The sequence below is a fragment of the Carcharhinus amblyrhynchos genome, chromosome 1, assembly GCF_965287045.1.
Source record: "Carcharhinus amblyrhynchos chromosome 1, sCarAmb.v2.hapA, whole genome shotgun sequence".
In the NCBI taxonomy this organism is placed as follows: Eukaryota; Metazoa; Chordata; class Chondrichthyes; order Carcharhiniformes; family Carcharhinidae; genus Carcharhinus; species Carcharhinus amblyrhynchos.
In genome coordinates this window covers 85,164,295-85,190,429 of record NC_137324.1, presented here as the reverse complement: position 1 = coordinate 85,190,429, position 26,135 = coordinate 85,164,295, and the positions used below count along the sequence as shown (strand labels likewise).

The following is a 26,135-nucleotide window of genomic DNA, read 5'->3' as shown; positions in this document are numbered from 1 at the left end:
TATCACTGGCTAAGCCAGCTTTTTATTGCCTGTCCAGATTTCCCCTTAATGTTTCTTGAATTGCTGCAGTCTATCTGGTATAGGTACACCCATGATACTCATAGCCACAGTATTTATATGCTGGTTCAGTTCAATAGTAACCCCCAGGATGTTGATAGTGGAGGACTAAGGGATAGTAATGCCATTAAAGGTCATAGGGAAGATGATCATTTTCGGCACGTTTGGTGAATGCGATTTGCTATTTATGAGTATAAGCGGAATATTATCTAGCTCTTGCAGCAGAAGGGCTTGGACTAGTTCAGTATTTAAGAACATAAGAACATAAGAAATAGGAGGAGTAGGCCAACTAGCCCTTCGAGCCTGCCCCGCCATTCAATAAGATCATGGCTGATCTGTCGTGGCTCAGTTCCACATTCCTGCCCTCTCCCCATAACTCTTAATCCCCTCTCTTATCAAAAACCCATCAACCCGCGTCTTAAAAATATTTAGCGAGGTAGCCTCCACCACTTCAACGGGCAGAGAATTCCAGAGATTCACCACCCTTTGAGTGAAGAAGTTCCTCCTCAACTCCGTTCTAAACCGCCCCCCCCCTTTATCTTGAGGCTGTGCCCCCTAGTCCTACTATCCTTTCTGAGCGGGAAGAGTCTCTCCACCTCTATCCTATCCATCCCATTCATCATCTTATACGTCTCAATGAGATCTCCCCTCATTCTTCTAAACTCTAACAAGTACAAGCCTAATTTATTCAGCCTCTCCTCATAGCTCAACCCCCTCAACTCCGGCATCAGCCTAGTAAACCTCCTCTGCACTCCCTCCAAGGCCAAAATATCCTTGCGTAAGTACGGCGCCCAAAGCTGCACACAGTACTCCAGCTGCGGCCTCACCAATGCCCTATACAGCCGCAGCAAAACCTCCCTACTTTTATATTCAAGCCCCCTCGCTATGAAGGCCAGCATCCCATTCGCCTTCCTGACCACCTGCTGCACCTGCAAGCTGGGTTTTTGCGACTCATGCACAAGGTCCCCGAGGTCCCTCTGCACCGTCGCCTGCTGCAGTTTTTCGCCACGTAAGTAATAATCCTTCCTACCATTATTCCTACCAAAGTGGACCACCTCGCACTTGCCAACATTAAATTCCATTTGCCATTTCCTGGCCCATTCGCCCAGTCTATCTAGATCCTTCTGTAGACTCTCAATACCCTCCGCACAATTTGCCTTTCCACCAATTTTGGTGTCATCAGCAAATTTCGACACCCTACGCTCGGCTCCCTCCTCCAGATCATCTATATAAATGGTAAAAAGCTGAGGCCCCAGCACCGACCCCTGGGGCACTCCACTAGTCACCATCCACCAATCCGAATAGCACCCATTGACCCCCACTCTCTGCCTCCTATTTGACAACCAGTCCTCTATCCACGCTAACACCCTACCCCCAACTCCATGCCCCCTGACCTTCTGCAATAACCTCTTGAGGTACCTTGTCAAACGCCTTCTGAAAACCAAGAAAGACCACATCCACCGGCTCTCCTCTATCCACCGCCCTAGACACATCCTCATAGAACTCCAGTAAATGTCAGACACGGCTTCCCTTTAACGAAACCGTGCTGCGTCTGCTCTATCAAGCAGTTCCCCTCAAGATGCCTCGCTATTTCCTCCTTGATGACGGATTCTAACATTTTACCTACAACAGACGTTAAACTAACAGGCCTATAATTCCCCGCCTTTTGCCTGGCACCCTTCTTAAACAACAGCGTAACATTAGCCGTTTTCCAATCTTCCGGCACTTCCCCGGAATCCAGCGGCGTCTGGAAAATAACCACCAAGGCATCCACTATCACCTCCGCCATTTCTTTCAGGACCCTCGGATGCATTCCATCCGGTCCTGGGGACTTGTCCACAATCAGCCCCCTCCAGTCTGTCGAGCACCACCTCTCTAGTAACAGTAATGTCATCAAGACCCTCCAGTCCTACCACCTTTCCATCTCTAACATCCGGTCATTGTGAATGGTGCTGAGTCATTGTGAATGGTGCTGAGCCACGTACCGTCGTCAGTAAACACTTCCATTGTACTAGGTATGACTCCAACCAGTGCAGAGTTTCCACCACTTATTTGGACTGCAATGGAAAGTTATCTAAATAATAGATACAGTAAAAAATCTTCATTCCTGGAATCATACTCTCCTGTCCAAAGTATTACATAATACTAAACATAATAAATGAGTTTATGGGATTCACTAGTCATGTTATATAGTCATATATTAGGTCATGTGCACTAACAAATTAAATGTGATTTTGGCCATTCACAGATGTGAAGTAAATTACCAATTTAAAAACACCCTGAATTGTACTTAAAGACCCTATCCTTAAAAATTTGTTATTGAAGCTGCAACCACAGGTGCAAGAGAAGTGGTATTTTTCAAAGTTGTACTATCTTAAAAGAATGAACTTTGGGAAATTATATCTGGGCACCATTTGTAGCTGTTTAATGCTGCACCAAATGAAGATCTCATTAACGCAATGTTTTTACTATCTGAGAACTACAACTGCAAGCACACCCCTTTTTTGAGGAACATATGCCTCATGTACAACAATTTACATGTGCAGAATAATCGAGAAAGTTACTGCAGCTAAATTCAAAACTAACTAATCAAGCTATCATTAAAGTTTAAAGTAAAGTTTATTTATTAGTCACCAGCAGGCTTACGTTAGCATTGTGACAAAGTTATGTGAACACCCCCTAGAGGCCACACTCCAGCACCTGTTCAGGTACACTTGAGGGAGAATTTAGTGTGACCAGTGCACCTACCAATCTGTGGACCCAGATTCAGCATGCAAATTATTTTAAGGTGCATGAAGACCAAAAAAAAGCATGTGGGTGAATCTATCTTTTCCACCTTCTATTACTAAACTGTCATAAATCCATCATCTAGTATTCCAAGGCCTGTAGCATCATACAAGAGGCATTTGATTTGTTCCCGCAAGGCCAGATTAATGCTAAAGCACTGCAGAGTAAAGAATTTGAAATCACTGTGTATACAAAATTTACAATTTTTGCAAATCATTGTATTAAGGTATGCCTAATTTAGAGCCCCCACAGCCAATACCAAACAATCTCAGGCAGTAGCAAGTCCCTTTCGTGAATACGCAGTTTTCTTCTGCACTTCCTAGCATGCAGTTGCCATGGAAACACACTGTACTGCAGTGCATTCAATGATCTGAAATGTTCTTGCAATTTGGAACTACAGCAGGTATTCTGAATTTGTATGGCAAGCTTTATTTTCATTTACTGGGTTTGTAAAGCAGCTGAATCAAACATTTTCTCAAACTCTTTGATCTTTGCTTAAAGATGGAGTACTGTCGTGCTTTAGTGCTGATTACATTGGGTGGCGAAGTCCCACAGAGGTATTGCTGAAAAAAAAAATGGTGAAGCTTTATGTCTGGCATCATCAGGACACATCACAATACCAGTACAAGGGGAAAATAACAATTAATATGGAGAAGAACATGCTGATTGATTGATTGATTGATTGAATGTGCTGAGAGATTGTCGTGGAAAATGCACCTAATGACTGAGTCAACATAAGAATTAGGAGCTGAAGTAGGCCATTTGGCCCCTTGAGCCTGCTCATGCTTGATATTTTCTTGGACTCAGCTCCACTTACCTGCCTGCTCACCATAACCCTTAATTTTTTTTACTGTTCAAAAATCTATCTTTGCCTTAAAAACATTTAAAATAGTAGTCTCAACTGTTTTACTGAGCAGGGAATTCCACAGATTCACAACCCTTTGGGTGCGAAAGTTCCTCCTCAACTGAGTTCTAAATCTGCTCTCCCTTATTTTGAGGTTATGCCTCCGAGTTCTGGTTTCACCCGCCAGTGGAAACAACCTCTCTGCTTCTATCTTATCTATTCCCTTTACAATATGTTTCTATAAGCTCACCCCTCATTATTCTGAATTCCAATGAGTATAGTCCCAGTCGACTGAATCTCTCCTTATAAGCCAACTCAACTTTGGAAGCAACCTAGTGAATCTCCTCTGCCAAACATTACTTGTAATTTAAATCAGGGCTGAAATTGGGTGCAAAGGTATTCTGCAGGATAACGGTTTTACCCCGATTAGATCAGTTCATGTTGTATATTGTACAACCTAATGGCCAGGCCAAAGGTAGTTACCTTCAAGTTTAAGTACCCAGTCTACCTCAGATTACCCTCGAAGGGTAAGGCATCTCAAAACTCTGAGCAATAGGGTGAAATCAGCTGTTTCGCACTGCTACTATTCAGTAGCAGCATGAGCAATATTCACCACTAAAAAGGTTGCTACCATCAAGCCAAAGATATTCAGCCCATCACAGGTAAGTAATGTGGAATGTGAATTTTAGTGGCAGTGTGATTCTAGATATGTAAACTGTACATCCTAAAGACTGATAAATTGCATCAAACAACAGGTAAATGTAAATCTCAAAACATAGGATGGGATTTTTCTGCTGCACTCATCCCAAAACCAGAAAATCCTGACGCCCACAGTCAAAGAATCTTTCCATGGTCTGTTCCAACTCCCATGGCAAAAGAACGGGAAAATTTGCCCTGAAGTGTCCAACATTAGACAATTCTGCTATTGGATAACATTTGCTAAATACAGTGTGCTAAGAACTGACAACCAGTTTAAGATTGTGATCAGAATGTGGTGTATTGGCATATATTAATGCTCACATCCCCACCCTTTGCAAAGATTGCAGCTGTTTCAGCTAACTAAAATAAGTGACAATCATTTGCCGACTTATTCCTCAGGTCAATGCCTTGACTAATCATGTCTGGTTTAAATTTCAACCAATGCTTGGCAGTTAACTGTCAGTCACCTGGTGTCTTCTTCATGGCAACCCCTCTAGCAATCAGAATCTACTTGCTAACTAATCAGCACTTTCTTCTTGGTACAAATTGTTGCTTTTCCCTTATCAGTGCATTTTGCAAGACTACCGATTGATTACAAGGCAAAAAGCTTTGACAGGTCACTTTTTCAGCAATATTCATACTACCAAATGACTATTCATGGATGAGTAGTGAATACTTAATGCTTTAGATAACTGTGGAAAATTCTTATTCTTTTCTCTCTAAACAAATATTGATACTAAATAGCAAATCAGTTTGTTAATAATTATTACAAATCACAGTAAAAATGAGAAGAGATAATTAGTAAGTTGTCAAAAATATAGAAATGAGTTCGTCATTCATTTTTGGAATGGAGTGGTTTTTAATTTCTATTCCAGTTAAAAAATTCCAAGCGGATAATGATGAAAAATAAGAACACAAGCAATTTCAATGAATAAAGCATTTTGCTCCAAAACTAAAGATAACTTTGAGATTGTTTTGAATTTTTACACATATTTAAAGAAGGTAGAAATGCAAATAATTATATAGTTGGAAAGACGACAGGGGAACCAATTTCCAACATCTGCAGTATTTTGCTTTTGAATAAACAGTGGTAATTTGGTTACAACAAGACCGGTCAGTAACTTTTCATAACTTCATCAGAATACTAATTACATTATGACAGATACATAATTTCATCAACATTTATTTGGAAATTATGTAGCAATATATGCAACCAACCATTGCTAAACTTCATAAACTTGCATGCAGAACATAACTTTCAACATAGTTTCCTGATGCCCAACACTTGCAGCTTCCAAAGGAGATCCAATCGATGCTCTATACAACTGCATCATTTTTGATAACATTGTACTTCAACAACCTTAGTGACATGGCCATGAACACCAAGTTCGGTTGCTCTACAGCTATCTCACCAAAATACTGCTGTCTTTCTACTATCCGAGATAGATGACCTCTGAATTTCCCACTGAACTACACCTGACACAGCTTTGGTTTAAGAAGATAAAGATTGAGTCAGCAAAGAGAAAATGCTGGAAAATCTCAAGTCTGGCAGCATTTGTAAGAAGAGAAAAGAACTGATGTCGAGGCCATTTTTGTCAAAGCTCATATCTTTTTGTAACTGACTGCACCCATTTACATAGCTTCCTCTGACCTTAATATGCAAGTTTATAGGTGACACGTGATGCAAACTTCCTATCCTTTTACACAAGCCAGTAGCATCACAACCTGTCAATCAAATCCTTTTCACTCACTTTCCTACCTTCCAAACATCACAAATCTACCACCAATTCTATGTGCTTTAATTTTTGCTCATCTTTTGTGCAGATGCTCACTAAATGCCGTCTGCATGAACATCAACAAAATTGTTACTCTGCACTATGGGAGACATTTTCTTTTTTGAAAAATTCATCGAGATTGAGCAAATGTGACCTACCCTTCAGAAATCCATGCTGACTTGTGTTGGTCAGTGTCCAAGTAGCTACTTAAACACTTGGTTATGTTATTAGACTTGTAATCGAGGGGCCTGGACTAATGATCCTACCACAATAGTCAGAAATTCAATACCACGACACTAGCTGAGAAATTTAAACTCAACAAGTAATATACGATTTAAAAAGCTAATTTCAGTGATGGTGGCTGTGAAACTACCAAACTGCCCTTTCGGGAAGAAAATCTGCTTTCCTTATCCAGTCTGGCCTATGCATGATTCCAGACCTACAGCAATTCTGTTAATTCTAAAGCCTAGCAAATCACTCAGTTGTATCAAGGTAGATCACCATCACCTTCCCAAGGGAAATTACAGATGGGCAATAAATGCTGGTTTTGCCAGCAACACCCAGATCCTGTGAATAAAAAAAAGCCAATATTCTCACAACAGATATTAAACTAACAAGTCTGCAATTACATGGTTTCTTCCTCATTCCCTTAAATAATGGGGACATTTACAATTTTCCAATCGGATGGTATATTTTCTCAATCTAAAGAGCAGAGGAAAATTGTGCCAACTGCACCTGCAATTTTCTCACCTATTTATTTTCATACCCTGGTGACCCACTTAAATCCATTCCCACTTGGTAGATCAGCCACTTACTCATTAATTATTATAAATGTCACCCCTATCCATCTTTCATTGGTTCCAATTTTCCCTTTATCACTCTGTTAATATAGTTAAAGAATTTTGCTGTTAATTTTGATACATCTTGATACTTTTGTATTACTTTATTTCGCTTTGCTGCTTTTTGGACCTTAAAATCCACTTTGTCTTGCATCTCACCAGCTTTTTCTTTGAGCTTTAAGCCATTTCTTACCCCATTTGGTGACTAATATTGCTCGACTAAACAAGTAGAGCCTTAGCCTTTTAGAGTACATACTGGCCTTGACAGATTATAGAATCCTTATAGTGCAGAAATAGGCCATTGGGCCTGCAGGGACTCTGTGACACAACATCTTACCCATACCCTATCCCTGTAACCCCATCTATTTACCCCACTAATCCCCCTAACCTACAGATCTAGGGACACCAAGGCACAATTTAGCATGGCCAATCAATCTACCTTGCACACCTTTGGACTGTGGGAGGAAACATGCAGACACGGGCAGAATGTGTGAACTCACAATCAGCCAAGGCCAGAATCGAACCCGGTGTCCTGGCACTGAGAGACATCAATGCTAATTACTGTGTCTTGTATCATACTAAATACTTTCCACTATTTGCATATAATTTTACCAATTACCTTTAGTCCAGTTTACAGTTAAGTCAGAAAATAGAATACTATTCTGAAATTATTTACTTTGATTTTTAACCCAAAGGCCATCTAATTTACTTAAACTTCTATGCACAGGCACTCAAATCTAATTATAAAATGATAAATTGCACTCAATTAAAAAGTCCAAAGATTTCAGCATGTAGTGAATCACAGCAAGTATAAATTTGAAAGATCACCTTTATGCTGCATAAATTGCAACTGTATTTTCATGAGTTTAGAAGAATGAGGTGATCTCATTCTGAAGGGGGCAGACAAAGTAGACACGAAGAAATTGTTTTTTCCTGGTTGAGATTTCTAGGACATGGAGGCACAACTTCAGGATAAGTCATCAATCATTTAGGACTGAGATAAGGAGACATTTCTTTACTCAGGGTTGTTAATTTTGGAATTCTCTACACTAACAGGTCGTAGATGCTCAATTATTTAATATATTCAAGGACTTTTTGTATTGTTGATCCAGGGAGTGGGTGGAAATATGAAGTTAAGGCAGAAGATCAACCATAATTCTACTGAATGGCAGAGCAAGCTTGAGGAATTATAGTCTATTCCTGTTAGACTTTTTTAATGTGCCTAGCCTCGTTTACAAGAGCAGAGTTCAGTTAAATTTTTTATTAATGAAAATGCCCCAAAGTTAACAGCAGGTGATTCCAGCAGGGAAGAAGATCAGGAAGATGTGCTTGAGCTCTTTTCTAAAAAAAAAGAGGTGGTCATTACCAATGGCACCAGCTGGCCACTGGTTTGATCAGAGGAGCTGTGAATGGGGCTTACATCAAATAGCCAAAAAACAGCCCCTTTCCTCACAAAAGGAATGGAAGGTCATTAAAGAAGCATCTGAAGATGACTATACTGAAGAAACTGCTTTGAGGAACAGCTGCAGTCATTTCCTAGGGTTGAAACAATTCGCTTCCAATAACCACAACAATCTTCCTTTCTGCAAGGTATGGCTCCAAGTACTGGCGAGTTTTCCCTTGATCCCCAGTGATTTCTAGGACTCTGAGCAGTGTGACTCAAAAATGCCAAGATGCATTATTCTCATCTCAAATTTACATTGTGTCCAATTGGAGTAAAAAGGGTTGGAATGAGGACTAGAGCCAAAAGGCCCTGGCAAATCCAAATTAAGCATCAGGGTGATTTTATTAATGACTAAATCCCACTTGAAAGCACCATTGGTGGTCCCTCCAATCAAACTCCCGATAACTTACAGTAGGCTAAAGGATAGCAACCGGCTGTGTTTGATTTAACCTGCTTTTTGTTGACAAGGTTTATCTAGGCAACCTTTCGCATTGTCAGTGGAAGTCAACATTGTCGGTACCCTGGAACTTGGCTAAGAGCAATGGCTAGTTCTGCAATGAAATATTTTGATAACTCAGCCTTTGCTGCGTCCAGTGGACTCAACTATTATTTGATGGTACACTGAATAAGTTAATTAGCAACCCACAAACTGCAAGTTAAAATCTCACCAGAGGAAGTTGCAAAACTGAATCCAACATACCTGCTAATTTGTGAACTAGCACCAGGAAAGTAACTAGCACAATAAAAAGCTAACTGGTTCATTCTAGTCCATCAAGGAAGAAACCCTCAGTCATTTCTAGGTTAATCTACATGTGATGCCATTTTTATATTCTGTGGTTGAATCTAAGTATGTTAAACCAGCTTAGGCAGCCATCCATTTAAAAAACCCTACAAGTAAATTTTCTTTTAAATATTAGGAAATAATACTCCCAAAGCAACCTGTAAACTATGTTAAATGTATTTTTTGGGATACAAACCAAGTATGGTAGATTAGGAATTTGCCAACATAAACAGTTCTGTGAAATTAAGAAATTATTGCTGATTCCCGGTTGTATTCTGTGTTACTGTTTTATTGTATGACTTGGCTATCCTGCCAATGTACACAAAAAAATCATTAACTGACACAAAAAATGAAGATGCAAATATAAACAAAATGGGGTGAGGTTTCTGGGAGTCACTCTGCTTTGTCTCCATAATGTACTGCAGATCCCAGTTATTCGCACTATCAAGGTTTCACAAAACTTCAGTAAGTACAAGTTTCTTTCTGTTACACCATGTCTTTAACTCAACAAAACATCCCCAGGCACTATAGAGATATTAGGAAATAAAACATGACACCAAACTACAAAAAGGAGATATTAGGGCAGTCGCCCAAAGCTTGGTCAGAGAGACAGGTTTTAAGGGACATATTGAGGAAAACTAGAGAGAGACGGTGAGGTTTAGGAAGGGAATTCCAGACGTTACATCCAGCAGTTGAAAGCTTGGTCGCCAGTTGTGAAGTGATTAAAATCAGGAATGCACAGCAAGCCAGAAGTAGAACAGTGCAAATTTCCAATGATTGCGAGGCTGGAGAAGACTACAAAGATGGCCATAGAGGAATTTACAAACAAGGGTGAGCATTTTAAAAACAAAACATGCAGGTCAACAAGCTCAGGGGTGATAGGTGAACGGGATCTGATGTGGGAAAGGAAACAAGCAGTAGATTTTGGAATAATCAAGCTTATGGAGAGTACATTACGCCATGTTGGAAAGGTAACAAAAGCACGATTTTTAAACATTAGATGAACTGGAATCAGGGTAAAGTTAGGTGATGTTACTGAGGTGGAAATGGGGGATCACAGTGGTGATGCACACTTGGGTCAGAAGCTCATCTCATTGGCACTATAATGCCAAAGTTGTGAACAATCTGTTCTGGTCTCAGATGTTTGCCATGAAGGGGGAATGGAAATTCTGATTAGGACCCAAGTCAATGACTTTGGTTTTTCCATTATTCATAGTGGGAGCAGCAGAGAAAATTCATCTGCAATGACAGAGTATAAATTTGTTTTTCCTTCTCAAATGCAACAAAATCTTTTGATTTGTTATTGTCACGTATTAGTATACAGTGAAAAGTATTGTTTCTTGTGCACTATACAGACAAAGCATACCATTCATGGAGAAGAGAGTGTGCAGATTGTAGTGTTACATAATTAAATAACAGAGTGTAGAGAAAGATCAACTTAATGCAAGGTAGGTGCATTCAAAAATCAGATGGCAGCATGGAAGAAGCTGTCCTTGAGTCAGCAGGTATGTAACCTCAGACCTTTGTACCTTTTTCCTGGCAGAAGAAAACAGAAGAGTATGTCCGGGATACGAGGGGTCCTTAATTTTGCTGACTACTTTGCCAAAGCAGCAGGAAGCGTAGACAAAGTCAATGGATAGGAGGTTGGTTGCATGAGATTGAGTTATATTCACAATCTTTTGTAGTTTCTTGCAGCCTTGGCCTCTTTTAAGGTCAAACCAAAGAAACAAACTCAAATTAAGTTAGGACAAAGTAAAAGGGGCAGCTCCCCAAAATGAAGGGGAACAGCCTGAACAAAATCAAAGTACAAAGGAAACTTAAAGTCAAATTAAAATGTGACTATTAGGGTCAATAATACACCCCAATGCCTGTGGTGCCCAACGGGCGCAGAAGGCGTCAGTTGCGCCCACGAACATAGCATGGTCCCTCTGCAGGGACATCTGGCGTGAATGTAGCCATGGTAGAGGGATTCAGAGCAGGAACCATACCAAGCCGTGATACAACCAGAAAGAATGCTTCCTATAGCGCATCTGTAAAAGTTGGAGAGAGCCATAGCTGATATGCCAAATTTCCTTAGTCTTCTGAGAAAGTAGCGACATTGGTGGGTGTCTTAACAATACTGCTGGCATGGGAGGACCAGGACAGGTTGTTGGTGATCTGGACACCTGAAAACCTGAAGCTTTCAACCTTTCTACTTTGTCCCCATTGATGTAGACAGGAACATGTCCTCCAATACGCTTCCTGAAGTCAATGACTATCTCCTTCATTTTGTTGACATTGAAAGAGAGATCATTTTTGTTGCACAAGTTCACCAGATTCTTTTTCTCATTCCAGTACTCTTTCGTGTCATGGTTTGAGATCTGACCCACAACGGTGGTGTTATCAGCAAACTTAAAAATTGAGCTGGACGGGAATTTGGCCACATAGTCAGAGGTGCATAAGGAGTATAGTAGGGGGCTGAGAACACAGTCTTGTGGAGCACTGGTGTCAAGGATGATCATGGAGAAGGGGTTGTTCCTTACCCTTACTGAACCTGAACTCAAAATACAATGTACAAAATATAATCCAAATGCATGATCAATCTTGAATATAATTTATGCACCTGAAAACCATTTACAGGAAATACATCAGCCTTCCAGCATCTATTACTTTGTTTTATTTTTAAAACCATTTGCTGGTTTAAATGCCACAAATGGATGTTCCACACTCAGTTTAACATTTTAACCACAAAAACATTTACCAAGCATTTTCATCTTGATGTTTCTGATGTTAAGTTTAGTAATCCACAAAACAACTTAATTGTCATGCATTTTGTTTTTCTGAAAGCACAAGTAAATATTTGTCTTGTACAGCAGTGAAAATAGAATTCCAAGAAATGTTCAGTCAAAACTGAATGAGGCTTAGCTGGAGTGAATCTTGTCAACAGTGCTTAAGAGCATAGATAGGGCTTTCATATCAGAATGGAATTACCACCTTTGTATGCCAAAGCCTAAATGCACCTTTGAATTAATTGTGGTTAATGGGAATTCTCGAGGGCAATTGCAAATGGACAATAAATTTAGCCTCACCAACAATGCTCACATCAAAAAGAATGTCAAAAAATCAAAGTCCATCTGATTGTATTCTTGCATTGGCAACCTAAGAACATTAGCATGGGAAAAATGTTATACCCAGAGCATCTAATTTCATCATCATGCATTTGCACGAAAAATATTGCATCACTAACTCATTCTTTTCCCAAAGCAATATGCTTTAACCTCAATCCCAGAAAAGTGCTGCTTCATCATTTCCCTTTGCAAAATTTTTACATACTCATCAATTCATACAGCTTGTTAATTTCATCAAATTGTACTCAATGCCAGGAACTGTATCAAAGAGATTTGCAACAAAATAATGAAGTGAAACATGCCACAGGTATAAAAATATTTTGGATTTGTACAGAACAAAGTGCAATTACAACAGCTGTTGTATTCCTCACATAGCATAGATCTCTGACTTCAGCACACAGCACAAAGAGCTCTTTTATGTCATTCTAATCACATTGCTGGGCATCAGATTATGTTGGAGAGAATGAATTTGATAAGAGCAGTGCATCACCACTAACCAATTTGTCTGTATTTCCTGGGGAGATGGTGGCATAGTGGTAATGTCACTTAACTAGTAATCCACAGGCCCGGGCTAAAATTCTGGGCATAGGAGTCCAAATCTCACCTCAGTGGCTGACATTAATTTAATTCAAATTCTAAATCTAAAACTGAAGTCTCAGTAATGGTGATCATGATAACCATGCTCAATTGCAAAACCCATCTGTTTCACTAACATCCCTCAGGGAAGCAAATCTGCCAACCTACATGTGAGTCCAGAACCCCAGCAATGTGGAGAGGGAACTGCTCTCTGACACGGCCTAACAGAACCAATCAGTTCAAAGACAATAAGGGGAGCAACAAATACTGGTTTTGCCAATGACACCCACACCCCATGAAATGGGGTTTAAATTTAAATTTAAATTTTTGGGCTATATTAGTCCAATAAAGAGATTTCCAAAATGCCTAGACACAATAGCTCAACAAGTAAATGCAAGTTTTAAAGAACAGGAAGGTTACTGATGGCAGTCATTCTCTTCAAGTTAATAATTAAAATTACACAATTAATGTTCATGATGTTACTTTCAAACTTCTGTTGCACCCACAACTGAATTGCCAGCATTAAATAATTTGCTAAGACCGGATGAACAGTGTACTTCTGGGTTTCACAATTTATAGTGCTGAAAGCATGCCTTTACCTTAAAATCTAATGGATATAATTTATCAGGTAAACATGTTGGCTTCAGACAGACTAAAGTGTTTTAGTTTCAGATGTCATAATTTGACAGATGTTTTTGCTGTATCACAGTAAGCGATTTCAAGTATTCGCTCCCGGTACACTGGCATTAAAAACTTGATTTCACATTCCTAATCTAACGCAGTCTAGCCCAATTACATAATATGAAGCACTCTGTACACATCAAACCATTAGCTCTGTGAACAGTAAAACACAGCTCCTGTATTTCCCCCTTCATTAGCAAATTAGCTGTTAAACCAGAGGCTGTCTTTGTGTTTTTACATTGAATTGCCTTACACGTTACTAAAAATGCAGTTGTATTTACTATATACTATCAGTAAGGTTATTTGTCTCGCCTTCCCAATCTATTAAAAAAAATTCTGTTCCTGTGCGATTTATTCACAAAGTTGGACCTTAACTGGCTAATGACCCCTGTCGAAAAATATATTAATAAAAACTTCAGCCCGTACAGTTTCCAGTGACAGTATCGGAAAACTATCAATAAAGATAATGAACGCAGTGGGGCTTCAAGGAAATCTAGAAGGGGATGATTTATTGACACATTGCGATTTTGATCACACGGGCTCCCCGAACCCACAAATCAAAAAGTACAGACAAATACATCCAGATTGAAACATAAAGGCACATCCGTCCGCAAACGTACTGCGGGGCTAATTCAATCCAAGTTACAGCACAGTGGCATTGGCTCCAAAACAGGGGGGTGCAGCAAATCCTGAACGGCTTTCCTTTCAGCTGTTAGCTTTCACTAAGTATTTTGTTTAAAAAAACCAGCCGCATCGCGTTTCAAAGCGGCTTCCTTGACATATTTTCGGTATGACATTGTCGAAGAAACAAAAATGGTGGCGAAGTTTCGAATCAGAGTAGTGCGGAGTGTAAAGGTGTCCAGGAGCTCGTACACGGACAGGTGCAATGTAATCCCAATGGAGGCTATAATTCGGAGCAAAGACAAGGCATTCCTGCTTCTCGAATCTAAAGAGAGGTGAGGTGGGTGCAACTTACCTTCCGCTCGTGAGCGGAGCTCTGCCATAGTCTTCCGAACCGGCGGCATCTTCCTGGAATGAGTCAATGCATCGTACGACAGACAGAAGACAAACTCCGTGCAGTTAAAGGACGGCGGGGTTAGTCTGTGAGCAGACTGGCTGCTCCCTCTGAGTGAGTGAGTGAGTGACTGAGCCGGGGCGCGCAGCCGCACAGCGCCCCAGCCCGCGCCGACTCCTCAGCGTGCGCGCGAGCCCAAGCCAGAACGCGCGAGCTCAGAACGTTCTACAGCGTCGGGCGCCACCCGGGCAACCTTCTATTCCCACGGGGACCACTCGCCCCCACGCCAAACACCCAGCCCCTTGCAACATCACTGTGCAGAAGCGGAGCAGATTCATTATCCTAGCCAGGGAAAAGCCCAGCCCTTCCACCGTTCACTTTCAGCCTCTCTACCCCTTTTCGCTTGTCTCGATGGGTGAGTCTAAGTCCGGGGACATCCCTTCTGGTCGGAAGGTTTTTTTTGCGCTCCCAGCATCGAATTGCAAACATGTGAATATCTCATTAACATTTCCAAACAAAGCAAACAGCGCCTGGCTGAAAAAAAACGTTTGATCTGAACTGAAGAAATAAAATACCTGCGCTGAGATTATTAATTACTGAAAACAAATATCCGCATGGAATTGTTAATGAGAGTCTGTAGACGGAACTGCGAGACATTAAATGAAGAGAACATCGGAACAAGAGTAAACCATTCAGCCTCTGGGGCAAGTCGCACCCATTTAAGGAGATCAGAGCTGACTCATAATTCCCTCCTTGACACTCTATCCCTTAACAGCCTGAGCCAAGATCATTCATTAATTAAGTTAGCATCAATTTTTTTTGTAGAAGAGATTTCCTAACTTCTATCAGCTTTTTGTATCCCTCATGGAATTTGAATTTTGCTGCCAATGCCAGTATTTATTGCCTGATAATCCTTAATTGCTCTTGAAATGATGACGGTGAGCTGCCTTCTTGAACTGCAGTCCATATGGTGTAGGCAGAGCACAGTGATATTAGGAAAACTGTGATATTGACCCAGTAGGAAATCTCACAACACCAGGTTAAAGTCCAACAAGTGTATTTGTAGCAAACGCTACTAGCTTTCGGAACAGGCTGTTCCTTCGTCAGATGGGTGGGAGTTCTGATCACAAACAGGGCATATAAAGTCACAAACTCAATTTACATGAATAATGATTGGAATGTGAGTCTTTACATAGGAACAGTCAGTTCCGAAAGCTAGTGGCATTTGCTACAAATAAACCTATTGGACTTTAACCTGATGTTGTGAGACTTATTACTGTGTTTACTCCAGTCCAACACCAGCATCTCCACATCATTTTGACCCAGTGACAGTGAAAGAATAGTGATATAGTTCAAAGTCAGAAGGATGATTGACTTATTTAAGGGAAACTTGCAAGTGGTGGTGTTACCATGGGTCCGCTGCCTTTGTCTTTCTAAGTGGTAAAATCAGGTGGGTTAGGTGGATTTGGTCATGGTTTATTGGTGGATTTGTTCATTGCCTCTTTGTGCCCCAAGATTTGTAGGGTAGATCTCTTCTCAGCCTTTTGGTTACGATCTAGTGTCTGATCAAGCCCAAGATATCTCTTGGATCTTGTTTGTATTCAGTTGGATTTTGAATTTGATTTGTGGGTCAAGCAAGGAATGGTTTGGGTCTGCCTGGTCCATCCTGAGCTTTGTATCTTTAAGAATGGAAATACTAGTGTGCTTGGAAATAAGAATCCAATTGAGGTAGAGAAATAAAGGGATCAAGGTACAAATACAAATATTCTAATCACTATAAGTGGTAATGCTAGTTAATAATGTCATAACAAAAGCAAACCAATCACATCCCACAAGTGAAAATACTCTGGGCTTGATTTAAACTCGAAGTAAAAAGATCATGGGTGAATTAAAATCAGTGTTTACTGGAATGGCCTATGTGCTTTTGGGAAAAAGCTATGGGCTGAATTTCACAGGGAGGGGTTTTACTGCTTATGAGTTAACTGACTTTATAACAGGCTGTCCCGCCGTGAGAATATGCTGGGGCAGCCTTCATGAAGTAATTATGGGATTTCCATCTCTCAGGGAAAGGAAATCCCGTCCTTGAGAGCTGCCTGTCAGTCTGATTAGTCAACAGCTGAGTAGTCCCAGCAGCACCAGAATGCAGTAGTGGCCATTGCTGGGACTACAAGCAGTCCAGAAGAGAAAATCAATGAGACCGGACATTAGAGGTAAGTCTGGGGTGCCTGGTTGGGGAGGATTGGGGACCCTAGAAGGGGCCTTGCGTTTGGGAGGTTATGGAGGTAATTCACAAGGAGGTGGTGTGCCTCAATAGGGACAAGCAGCTGAGATAGTGAAGTAGGGGGCTGGCCTCATTCATTTCACCTTCCTCAGCCGCACCTATTATTGTGGTAGGACTGGAAACGGGCAGTTAATTGGCCATTAATTAAAGGCCTCAATAGGTCTAAGAGTGGACAGGCTGACTGATGCTTTATCTGTCCATTTAATTTGGGGGACAGCTTGGGGGTGGGCAGGAAGGTGGTGGGATAATCATCTGTTGTATTTTACATGTGCACTCCCCGACTCACAATCAAATACACTGGTTGATGTGGCATAAAATTCTCCCCATATTTTGTGTTTTGGCAACAGGTTCCTTTAAGTACTAGGTTTCTCTGGAAGATTATTTTTATGTAAAAACAACTTGTTTTCAGCATCTGATCATGTGACCAAGCTGCCAGGAGATAAATTATAGTTAATAGGGTAAACAAGAAGTTAATTACAGGGCGTAATAGATTCGTGTACGTGATTCTGTTTTCAAGCAGTTTCTGTTAGAATAAGCTGGCTGCAGGGAACATCTCTCAGCCGAATTTGATTTAAATTTTGTGTGCTGCTTAAAAACATGATAATTGAATGACTATTAACAGTGAGCTGGACTCCTGAAATAGCCAAACTGACAAGACAAAGATGAAAGTGTTCCCAGATGCAAAACTCCAGATTTAAAGAACATTAGAACCACAGGGGATCTCCCCCCATCTCTTTCTCCCCAGTTGACAATTTTTAAGATGCGGGTTGATGGGTTTTTGATAAGCGAGGGGATTAAGGGTTATGGGGAGAGGGCGGGAAAGTTGAACTGAGCCACGACAGATCAGTCATGATCTTATTGAATGGCGGGGCAGGCTTGAAGGACTAGATGGCCTACTCCTGCTCCTATTTCTTATGTTCTTATGTTGTCATTTTTCTTGCCTGCAAACAACCGCACAACCTCAAACAGACTATTGCAGCAAACTATCCAGCCTTCAGGAAAACAGTGACCACAACACCACACAACCCTGCCACAGCAACCTCTGCAAGACATGCCGGATCATCGACACGGATGCCATCATCCCAGGTGAGAACACCATCCACCAGGTACACGGCACATACTCTTGCAACTCAGCCAACGTTGTCTACCTGATACGCTGCAGAAAAGGATGTCCAGAGGCATGGTACATTGGGGAGATTGTGCAGAAGCTATGATAACAGATGAATGAACACCGTTCGACAATCACCAGGCAAGACTGTTCCTTTCCTGTTGGCGAACACTTCAGCAGTCACGAGCATTCAGCCTCTGATCTTCGGGTAAACGTTCTCCAAGGCGGTCTTCATGACATACGACAGCACAGTGTCGCTGAGCAGAAACTGATAGCCAAGTTCCGCACACATGAGGATGGCCTCAACCAGGATCTTGGGCTCGTGTCACACTATCTGTAACCCCAATGACTTGCCTGGGCTTGCAACATCTCACTTACTGTCCTGTCTGGAGACAATACACATCCCTTTAACCTATGCTTAATGCTATCTCCACCCACATTGTCTGCACCTTTAAGACTTGATTAGCTGTAAAGACTCACATTCTAATCAGTATTCTGTAAACTGTGTGTGCCTTTATATGCCCTGTTTGTGATCAGAACTCCCCACTCACCTGATGAAGATGCAGTGCTTCGAAAGCTAGTAGTGTTTACTACCAAATAAACCTGTTGGACTTTAACCTGGTGTTGTGAGACTTCTAACTGTGTCTCCCCAGTCCAATGCCAGCATCTCCACATCAGGTATTGTAGAATCCAGTGCAGATTGAAAATCTAGAGTCATTTTCCAGCACCACAGGTACATCACACTTTTAGCTTGACTTCTTAAAAGCACTTAGATTCTTTTGAAGCTTTGACATAGGCTCAGAGTTCATGAGAGAAAAGTCAGGCTACATGTAAAATGTACAATTAATATGTCCAAACGCTCCCCTCTCCTTCCCTTCCCCTCCCCTCCTTACCCCTCCCTATGTACCTCCTTGTCTCTCTTACCTCCTTGTTTACAAAAATACCACAGAGCTGTTAAAGTTTAAAAATATTTTGATCATTGTGGTAAAGTGAAAAGATATATTTTATTGCAAGAAATTTAGGGTAATTAAACAAAATGTCATACTGCAGCTGCTAAAGTAAAATGTTTAATTAAATGTTAACATGGTTAGAAAATTTTGTATCTATAAAGTTATTTTTGTTGATAAATCTTTTCCATTAAACTTTACAAAATTCTGCAAACGCTTTATTGAAACATCAAAATACGACATTTAAATAGGAGATATTTATAACTGAATAACACAATTCCATAATTCAAGTAAACAAGGCAGAAGAATACTAATGATAAACACATGGTGGTTTAGATTTTCCAAGGCCCAAAATGTGAACTCTCCTTTTCTCAATCTCATGTAATAAGGAATCCAAATCATGGTTCGAGAAGTTCTGACTTCTCTTCCCAATTCCATTTTCAGTTTCCAGATTCTAAATTTAAACATACAATTTTAAGCATGCCACGTATAAAGTTATATAGCAATATAATGCAAGTTTAGATCATAGTTTCATAGATATAAAACAATAACAAACCTATGTTCACTTATACATATTAAATAATCATCTTCAATCATAAAAATAAACTTAAAAGTTACACTTTAAGTGAGCCAATAGCAATAACAATTGTTAATAGCTCATCTGCTTGAAAGAATAACAATAAACACCCATTAAAAAAACTTCAATATGCTTTAAAATAGCTGGTATTCCTTTTGATCTCTCTACTTTCACTTTAAAACTGCTATTTCAAAGCTTGACCTTAATGGGTGTTCCTAATCTGACCCTGTCATAAGTGGGTGCACAGTAAGAAGCCTGACAACACCAGGTTTAAGTCCAACCGATTTATTTGATAGTAAACTTGCAAGCTTTCGGGGTTTGCCCCTTCATCAGACGAATGGAGAGTTCTGGCCTCAGACAGAGCATATAACAGCACTGTAAGAGCATATAATGCTCTGTTTGAGGCCAGAACTCTCCATTCACCTGACGAAGGGGCAAACCCTGAAAGCTTGCGAGTTTACTATCAAATAAGTCAGTTGGACTTAAACCTGGTGTTGTCAGACTTCTTACTGTGTTTACCCCAGTCCAACGCCGGCATCTCCACATCATAAATGGGTGCAGCCAGACTCTTCTTGTGTCGTGCTAGGGCCTGCGGAGATTATCTAACGGCAGGCTGCTGCTCCAATTGGGATTAATCTAGATTGTTAAGCAGAGATAAATTCACAAGGAATTCTCTAGTTTTAGCAGCACCTGACTTTCAACCACTAGGAAGAAGGTATGAGCATAACTACTTGAGATAGAGTGTAGTTATAAGTATTCATGTTCTTTAATTTTTGTACAGTTAAATTATTTTGTTTTAAACTTTGAACCTTGTGGATTGCTCCATTTTCACTAAAAAGCTGGGTTTTCATATTTCCAAGAACAAACGTTACTGGTCGCTAACAATTTTTTTTTAGTCATTCATGGGACATGGGCGTCACTGGCTGACCAGCATATTATTGCCCATTCTTAGTTGCCTTTGACAAGATGTGGTGAACTGCCTTCTTGAATCACTGCAATCCACGTGGTGTGGGTTGACCCACAATACTGTTAGGGAAGGTATTCCAGAATTTTGACCCAGCGACTGTGAAGGAATGGTGATCATAATACTATCAAGACCTTTTCAGAGAATGGAGAGCCAGCTGTTCCTCAGTACCTAATCGGCAAAACCTGGCAGTTCTGGTGTTATATAGTACATATCAGAGGCAACCAAACTTCCTGAATAGTAGAGCTACATAAGATAGTCTCTAGCCATTCAAAAGTTGCAAGACTCAGACAACATTTATAGACACATTTGTATTTCTATTACACGCACTTATGTACCTTCTCTTCCCACTTAGCCTCGATATACTCATGTCTTCTCTCCTCCCGCACTCACTCTGCCCTCCCTCTCATCCCTACTCTCATTCACTCCTCCTCCCTCGCCATTCAGCCACAGTTGCTTAATCCCCTCCTCTTACTCCATCCTCCCGCATAGCTGGATTTCTCCACCTTACCTGCAAATGGGAAAGCTGGAGTAGAAAGAAGAGGCTATCAGAGCCCAAACTCCAAGCCATGATTCTCAGACACACCCCTCCCAACTCTTGGCTGCTATCCCACTCCCTCACCCTCTGTGCTGTGCTTTTGGCCTCCACTCCCCTCCAACTCCCAGCCATCTCCAGCCTTGCTCTCAGCCCCCCTGTGGCCCTGCTGTGCTGCTCTCAACCTAGGCTAATGGCATTGACTTTCACAGTTAAGGTGGCATCAGATAGAAAATTACAGGAAGGCATCCTTCAGGTTGTATTTGGAAGCAGCTGCAGCTACTGGAGGTATGGCCTCTGAATCACCGAATCACAGAAATCTGGCAGGAACAGCCAGATTAGAATTGGGCCAGTGGATGTGGCGGCTCCACAAACCCCTGCCAGGGTCCCACACGATTATTCAAAATGATCCAGATTAATCATCCCCCACAACCCCTCAACTGCCCCACTTTACCTGTAAAGCTGCATTCTCATTCTCACCACTTTGTGGGTAAAGCCATTTATTTAAATTCTTTGTTGGTTTTCATGTTGACCATTTTACCTTGATGGCCTCTAGTTATGCGCTTCTTGCAAGTGGAAACATTGGGCCATAACTTCCTGGCTCCCTACCATAGGATTTAGGGGGTAACCCAGAGATGCATTGAGGAATCCCTCTAAGGTGTTCCCACATAAAGGTTAACTTCCCCTGGGCAATTGCATAGGGCTGGGAACCATCTGACAAAAGGATTTAAATTGTTTGGACAGTTCTGCCAGTTTTACACTCATGGATAAGCTGAAAGATTTAGAAGGAAAAAAAGCACTTCTAACTTCAATGTAGTCATTTCAAACACCCAGACCAAGCTCTGCGCTGTGTACATCCCACAACCCCCCTCCCCACCTCCAACTACCTCCCACAGTATTCCACGTTCCTCAAATGCATGGGATTTCCACTCCCTGACTTGACATCCAACTGACTGGCCTGTCCCACCCCTGCACAACACCCCCATCCCAACCCGATACCCCACTCCCCCATACCTGGATCCAAACCAGCATCTTCCCCATGTCTGGACCCAGCACGCCCTCCAATGTCCAAACCCCTCCTTCAGTATACGTCCCACTCTTGCTGATGTCCAATCCCCACTTCAATGTCTGTCCCATCATTAATGTCCGACACCGATCCAGCTGATATACGATTCTTCATTGATACCTGCCTCCATTCCTCCCCGCCCACTGATATCCAACCACACCATCAATGTCTGTCTTCTCCACTGCCCATTGATTTCAGACCACCCCACCAATGTCCGCCTTCCCCTGCCCACTAATATCCGATTACCCCATCAACGTCTGCCCTTCCCCCCACCCCATTATATCCAAACATGTCAATGTTTGAACACCTACCGATATCCAAACTCAATTTTCCAATGTCCAAAGTCCTACCCCAACGTCCTATCCACTTAACTTAGAAACTTACGGCCTTGCTTTCAAATGGTCCCTTTAAACTCACCTGCTTTATGGGCAGCTAGTGCCATAAAAAAGGGGCTGTGTCCTTCACTCTGCTCCTTTAACATTTCACTGCTGAAGCCACTGACTTTCTTCACTTCTTCAGTCTCACCTGGTCTGTTGTCAGGAAAGTTGTGTGATTGAGGCACTTTGCCACTATGTAGCAACTTAATCACAATCTGCTGCTGATTGCCACTCTGAGAAAGTTATGGGCCAAACTCTCTCTATCCACTCCATGAAAACCTTTCATAATTTTAAAGATCTCTTTTAGATCTCCCTTCAACTTTCTTTTCTCAAAAGAGAAAGAGACCTAGCCTGACAATTAAATCATCCATTTCTGGTATCGCATCCTTCCCAGCCCCTCTATAATTGAAGCACAAAAGTTTGTAAATACACAGCAGGACTGGCTGCATCTGTGGAAAGAGAAGCTGAATTAATGGATGGTATTTTTTCTGCCTTCCCAGAAGGGAAGGCTTCCTGGCAGAGTGGAAAGAATTCAATGGGAAATCCCAATGACAGTGGCAGGACCAGAAGATTCTGCTAGTGGCCAATGGCAGGCCTACTCCCATTGCTGAGAAGCACTCCATGGGAAGGGCCCTTGTTTCAAATCAAGGATCTTCCTTGGCCTTAAAGTGGGACTTTGCTTCTATCTCCATGGATGCTACCAGATCTGTTGTGTTTTTCAAGTACTTTCTGTTTTTGTTTTTAGATTTCCAGCATCTGCAGTACCTTGCTTTTGTTTGGTGCCTTTGTATGCCTTTTTTAATATGTTGACTAGAACTATATGCTGAGCCCCAAGGGTGCTCTAACTGAAGTACAGTTCTATCCTATTGTCCATAGTGTTTGGATTCCTTTTGTTGTGGCCTTATTATTTGTTATGTAAAGGGCCTTTTAGACCATTGATCCACACATCTACAGATCATTTACAATTGTACTATCATTGATGATACCTAAACCATTAGATCTCATAATAAAAATTTCTTAAAAGCATCTCTTTGCCCATTGAGATAGATCAAGTTTGCTTTCAAATATTCATCTAATTTTACTTCATACATTGTTCACCTTTATAATGGATCTTCCATGCATCTAATATTATTGAAACATCTTTATTTGCACTTACATTAGAATCCTCAATCCATTTAGCACCCAGAGCAGATCGTGTTATTCAGAGGATCCATAGTATTTCAGTTCCTGTCAACATTTATAAGATATTTTCATAATATATGTGGCTCCTCTGCTTGTTTATTGCCGAGTTCTCTGCTCCCTCTACCTTTCCTCCCTGGCAGGCCCTCTGAAAATATTGTCCTTTTTTCAGCATCTTAATTATTTATTAATACTGGTAAATGCTAATTTCACAGGAGACATACAAAAGAATTGTTACAGGTGAAGGGAAACTTGCCAAACCGATAAAGCTGATTCATACTTGCAGAGCTTTTGGCAAAGCTATATATAAAGTACTTTCAATTAAACAAAAAGCCTCAAAAAATCAATCGTAGAACATGAAACTGACAAAATCAGCAAAATTTTCACTACCTGTATTTTATATGCATTCTCTATTAACTGCTCTCTCTCTCCACCTGTCCTGCCACCTTCAATGATCTGTGCGCATATATACTCCTGCTCATGTTCCCTTTAAGCATCTTACTCTTTCTTTGACATTGCCTCTTCATGTTCTTCATCACTCACACTTCACTGCATTGAACTCCATCTGTCACCTATCTGCCACTTCAACTTGTCTATATTCTTTCGAAGTTCTGCATTATCTTCTTCACAGTTTCTTTAATTCATTTATGGGATGTGATCATTTTTGGCTAGGCCAGCATTAATTGCTCATTCCCAATTGCCCTTGAGAAGATGGTGGTGAACTGCCTACTTGAATTGATGCAGTGCTTGTGGTGTAGGTACTCTTACGGTGCTGTTAGGCAGAGAATTCCAGAATAAGGAATGTGGCATAGTGATATTGTCACTGAACTAATAATCCAGAGACCCAGGGTAATGCTGTGGAGACCCAGGTTCAAATTCCGCCATGACAGATAGAAAAATCTGAATTCAACAAAAATCTGGAATTGGAAGTCTAATATCAACGATAAAACAATTGTTGATTGTTGTAAAAACCTATCTAGTTCACTAATGTCCCTTTAGGGAAAGAAGTGTGGTCCTTACCTGGTCACGCCTACAGGCGATGCCAGATCCACAGTAATGTGGTTGTCCTGAGGGATAGGCAATAAATGCTGGCTCATCTAACATGCCAACATCCCATGAACAAATATAAAGAAAATTGACCCACAACAGCAAAAGAATGGGCAATATATTTGCAAGTCTGAAAGGTGAACAAATTGGAAGAGAATTTCCAGGCAGTGGTGTTACCTTGTGTCTCTACCCTTGTTCTTCTTGTGGGTTCACTCTTCCTGACCTGATTGGGTCATGAAACCACTTTCTGCACTAAGTCGTATCCTAGCATATGTGACTACACTCACGTTTTTGGCAACCTCCAGCCACACCTTTTTTTGTTTCTGCTGTCGGTTTCTTCCTCTCATTGTTGCTGAATAGTATGTCTATCTGGCTTTGCATATTAATGGAAGTTAAATTGTATTATGGTACTGTCCCAGAATGCTTCAACTCCATTCTTTAATTTGTTCTTCTTGCCAACACCTCCAAATTGGATCTTTGGTTTGGATTTAAATGAATTGAGATTGTATCGTGAGATTGTAATCAGCCCCATTGCTGCAGATTGGATGACATTCTTGACAGTAAGATTATAAGTATGTAGTTGAGATAAATAGCCACTGATAGATCCACTGAAGGAGGCAATGGCCTACTGGTATTATCACTAGACTATTAACCCAGAAACTCAGCTGATGTTCTGGGGACCCAGGTTGGAATCCTGCTACAGTAGATTGTGGAATATGAATTCAATGAAAATATCTGGAATTAAAAATTATTGATGACCATGAAACCATTGATAATTTTGGAAAAACTCATCGGGTTCACTCATGTCCTTTAGGGAATGAAATCTACCATCCTTACCTGGTCTGGCCTCCATGTGACTGCAGAGCCATAGCAATGTGATTGACTCTTAACCATCCTCCAAGGGCAACAAGGGATGGGCAATAAGTGCTGGCTAGCTGGCAATGTCCTTGTACCAAGAATGAATAAAAAAATACTTCTGGGGTTTCTATCAGATATCAGAAATAACAACCCCCAACCCCGAATATATCCCCCAGTTAATATCAGGACTACTTGCACCTAAAAGTCAGAGCGTGCTAAGGCAAGGTTAAAATGGTTAGGAGACTGCTGTGAGAAGTTCTGCACTGCACCATAGGGCAGGATGCAGGAGGATAAGTGAGTTTATGTAAAACAACCCACTGAACTGGTATAGCATTGTGTTTTGCTTTGTAATATTTATGCAAAGACAACTTTTACCAATTGAACTGTGTGTGCAGCCTACCCTACAATGGGGGAAAAAGTAATTGCTGAAACAATCCAAACTATCTTGGGAAGAGTGAGTGAAAGAGGCACAAATACTTTAATCAAATTTCTCTTCTATACTTTCTAGTTATATTCCTGTGGCTTCTATTGCTACTGATCTGGATCAGACTAACGTACAAGTGAATTTGGGACAATACGAGTAAGTTCTTA

At 41.0% G+C, this 26,135-nt stretch overlaps 1 protein-coding gene across 2 annotated transcripts in view; it reads right to left on the bottom strand.

The window, feature by feature from the left end:
* The window catches only part of atp8a1 (ATPase phospholipid transporting 8A1), a 362,709-nt gene extending 347,916 nt beyond the window's left edge, over window positions 1-14,793 (bottom strand). For both annotated transcript variants that reach the window (XM_080188142.1, XM_080188135.1), the window contains exon 1: window positions 14,567-14,793. In XM_080188142.1, coding sequence (XP_080044268.1) covers window positions 14,567-14,615 — 49 coding nt within the window. In that variant the 5' untranslated portion in view covers window positions 14,616-14,793. The remainder of the gene's footprint in view (window positions 1-14,566) is intronic.
* Window positions 14,794-26,135: the final 11,342 nt, after the last annotated feature.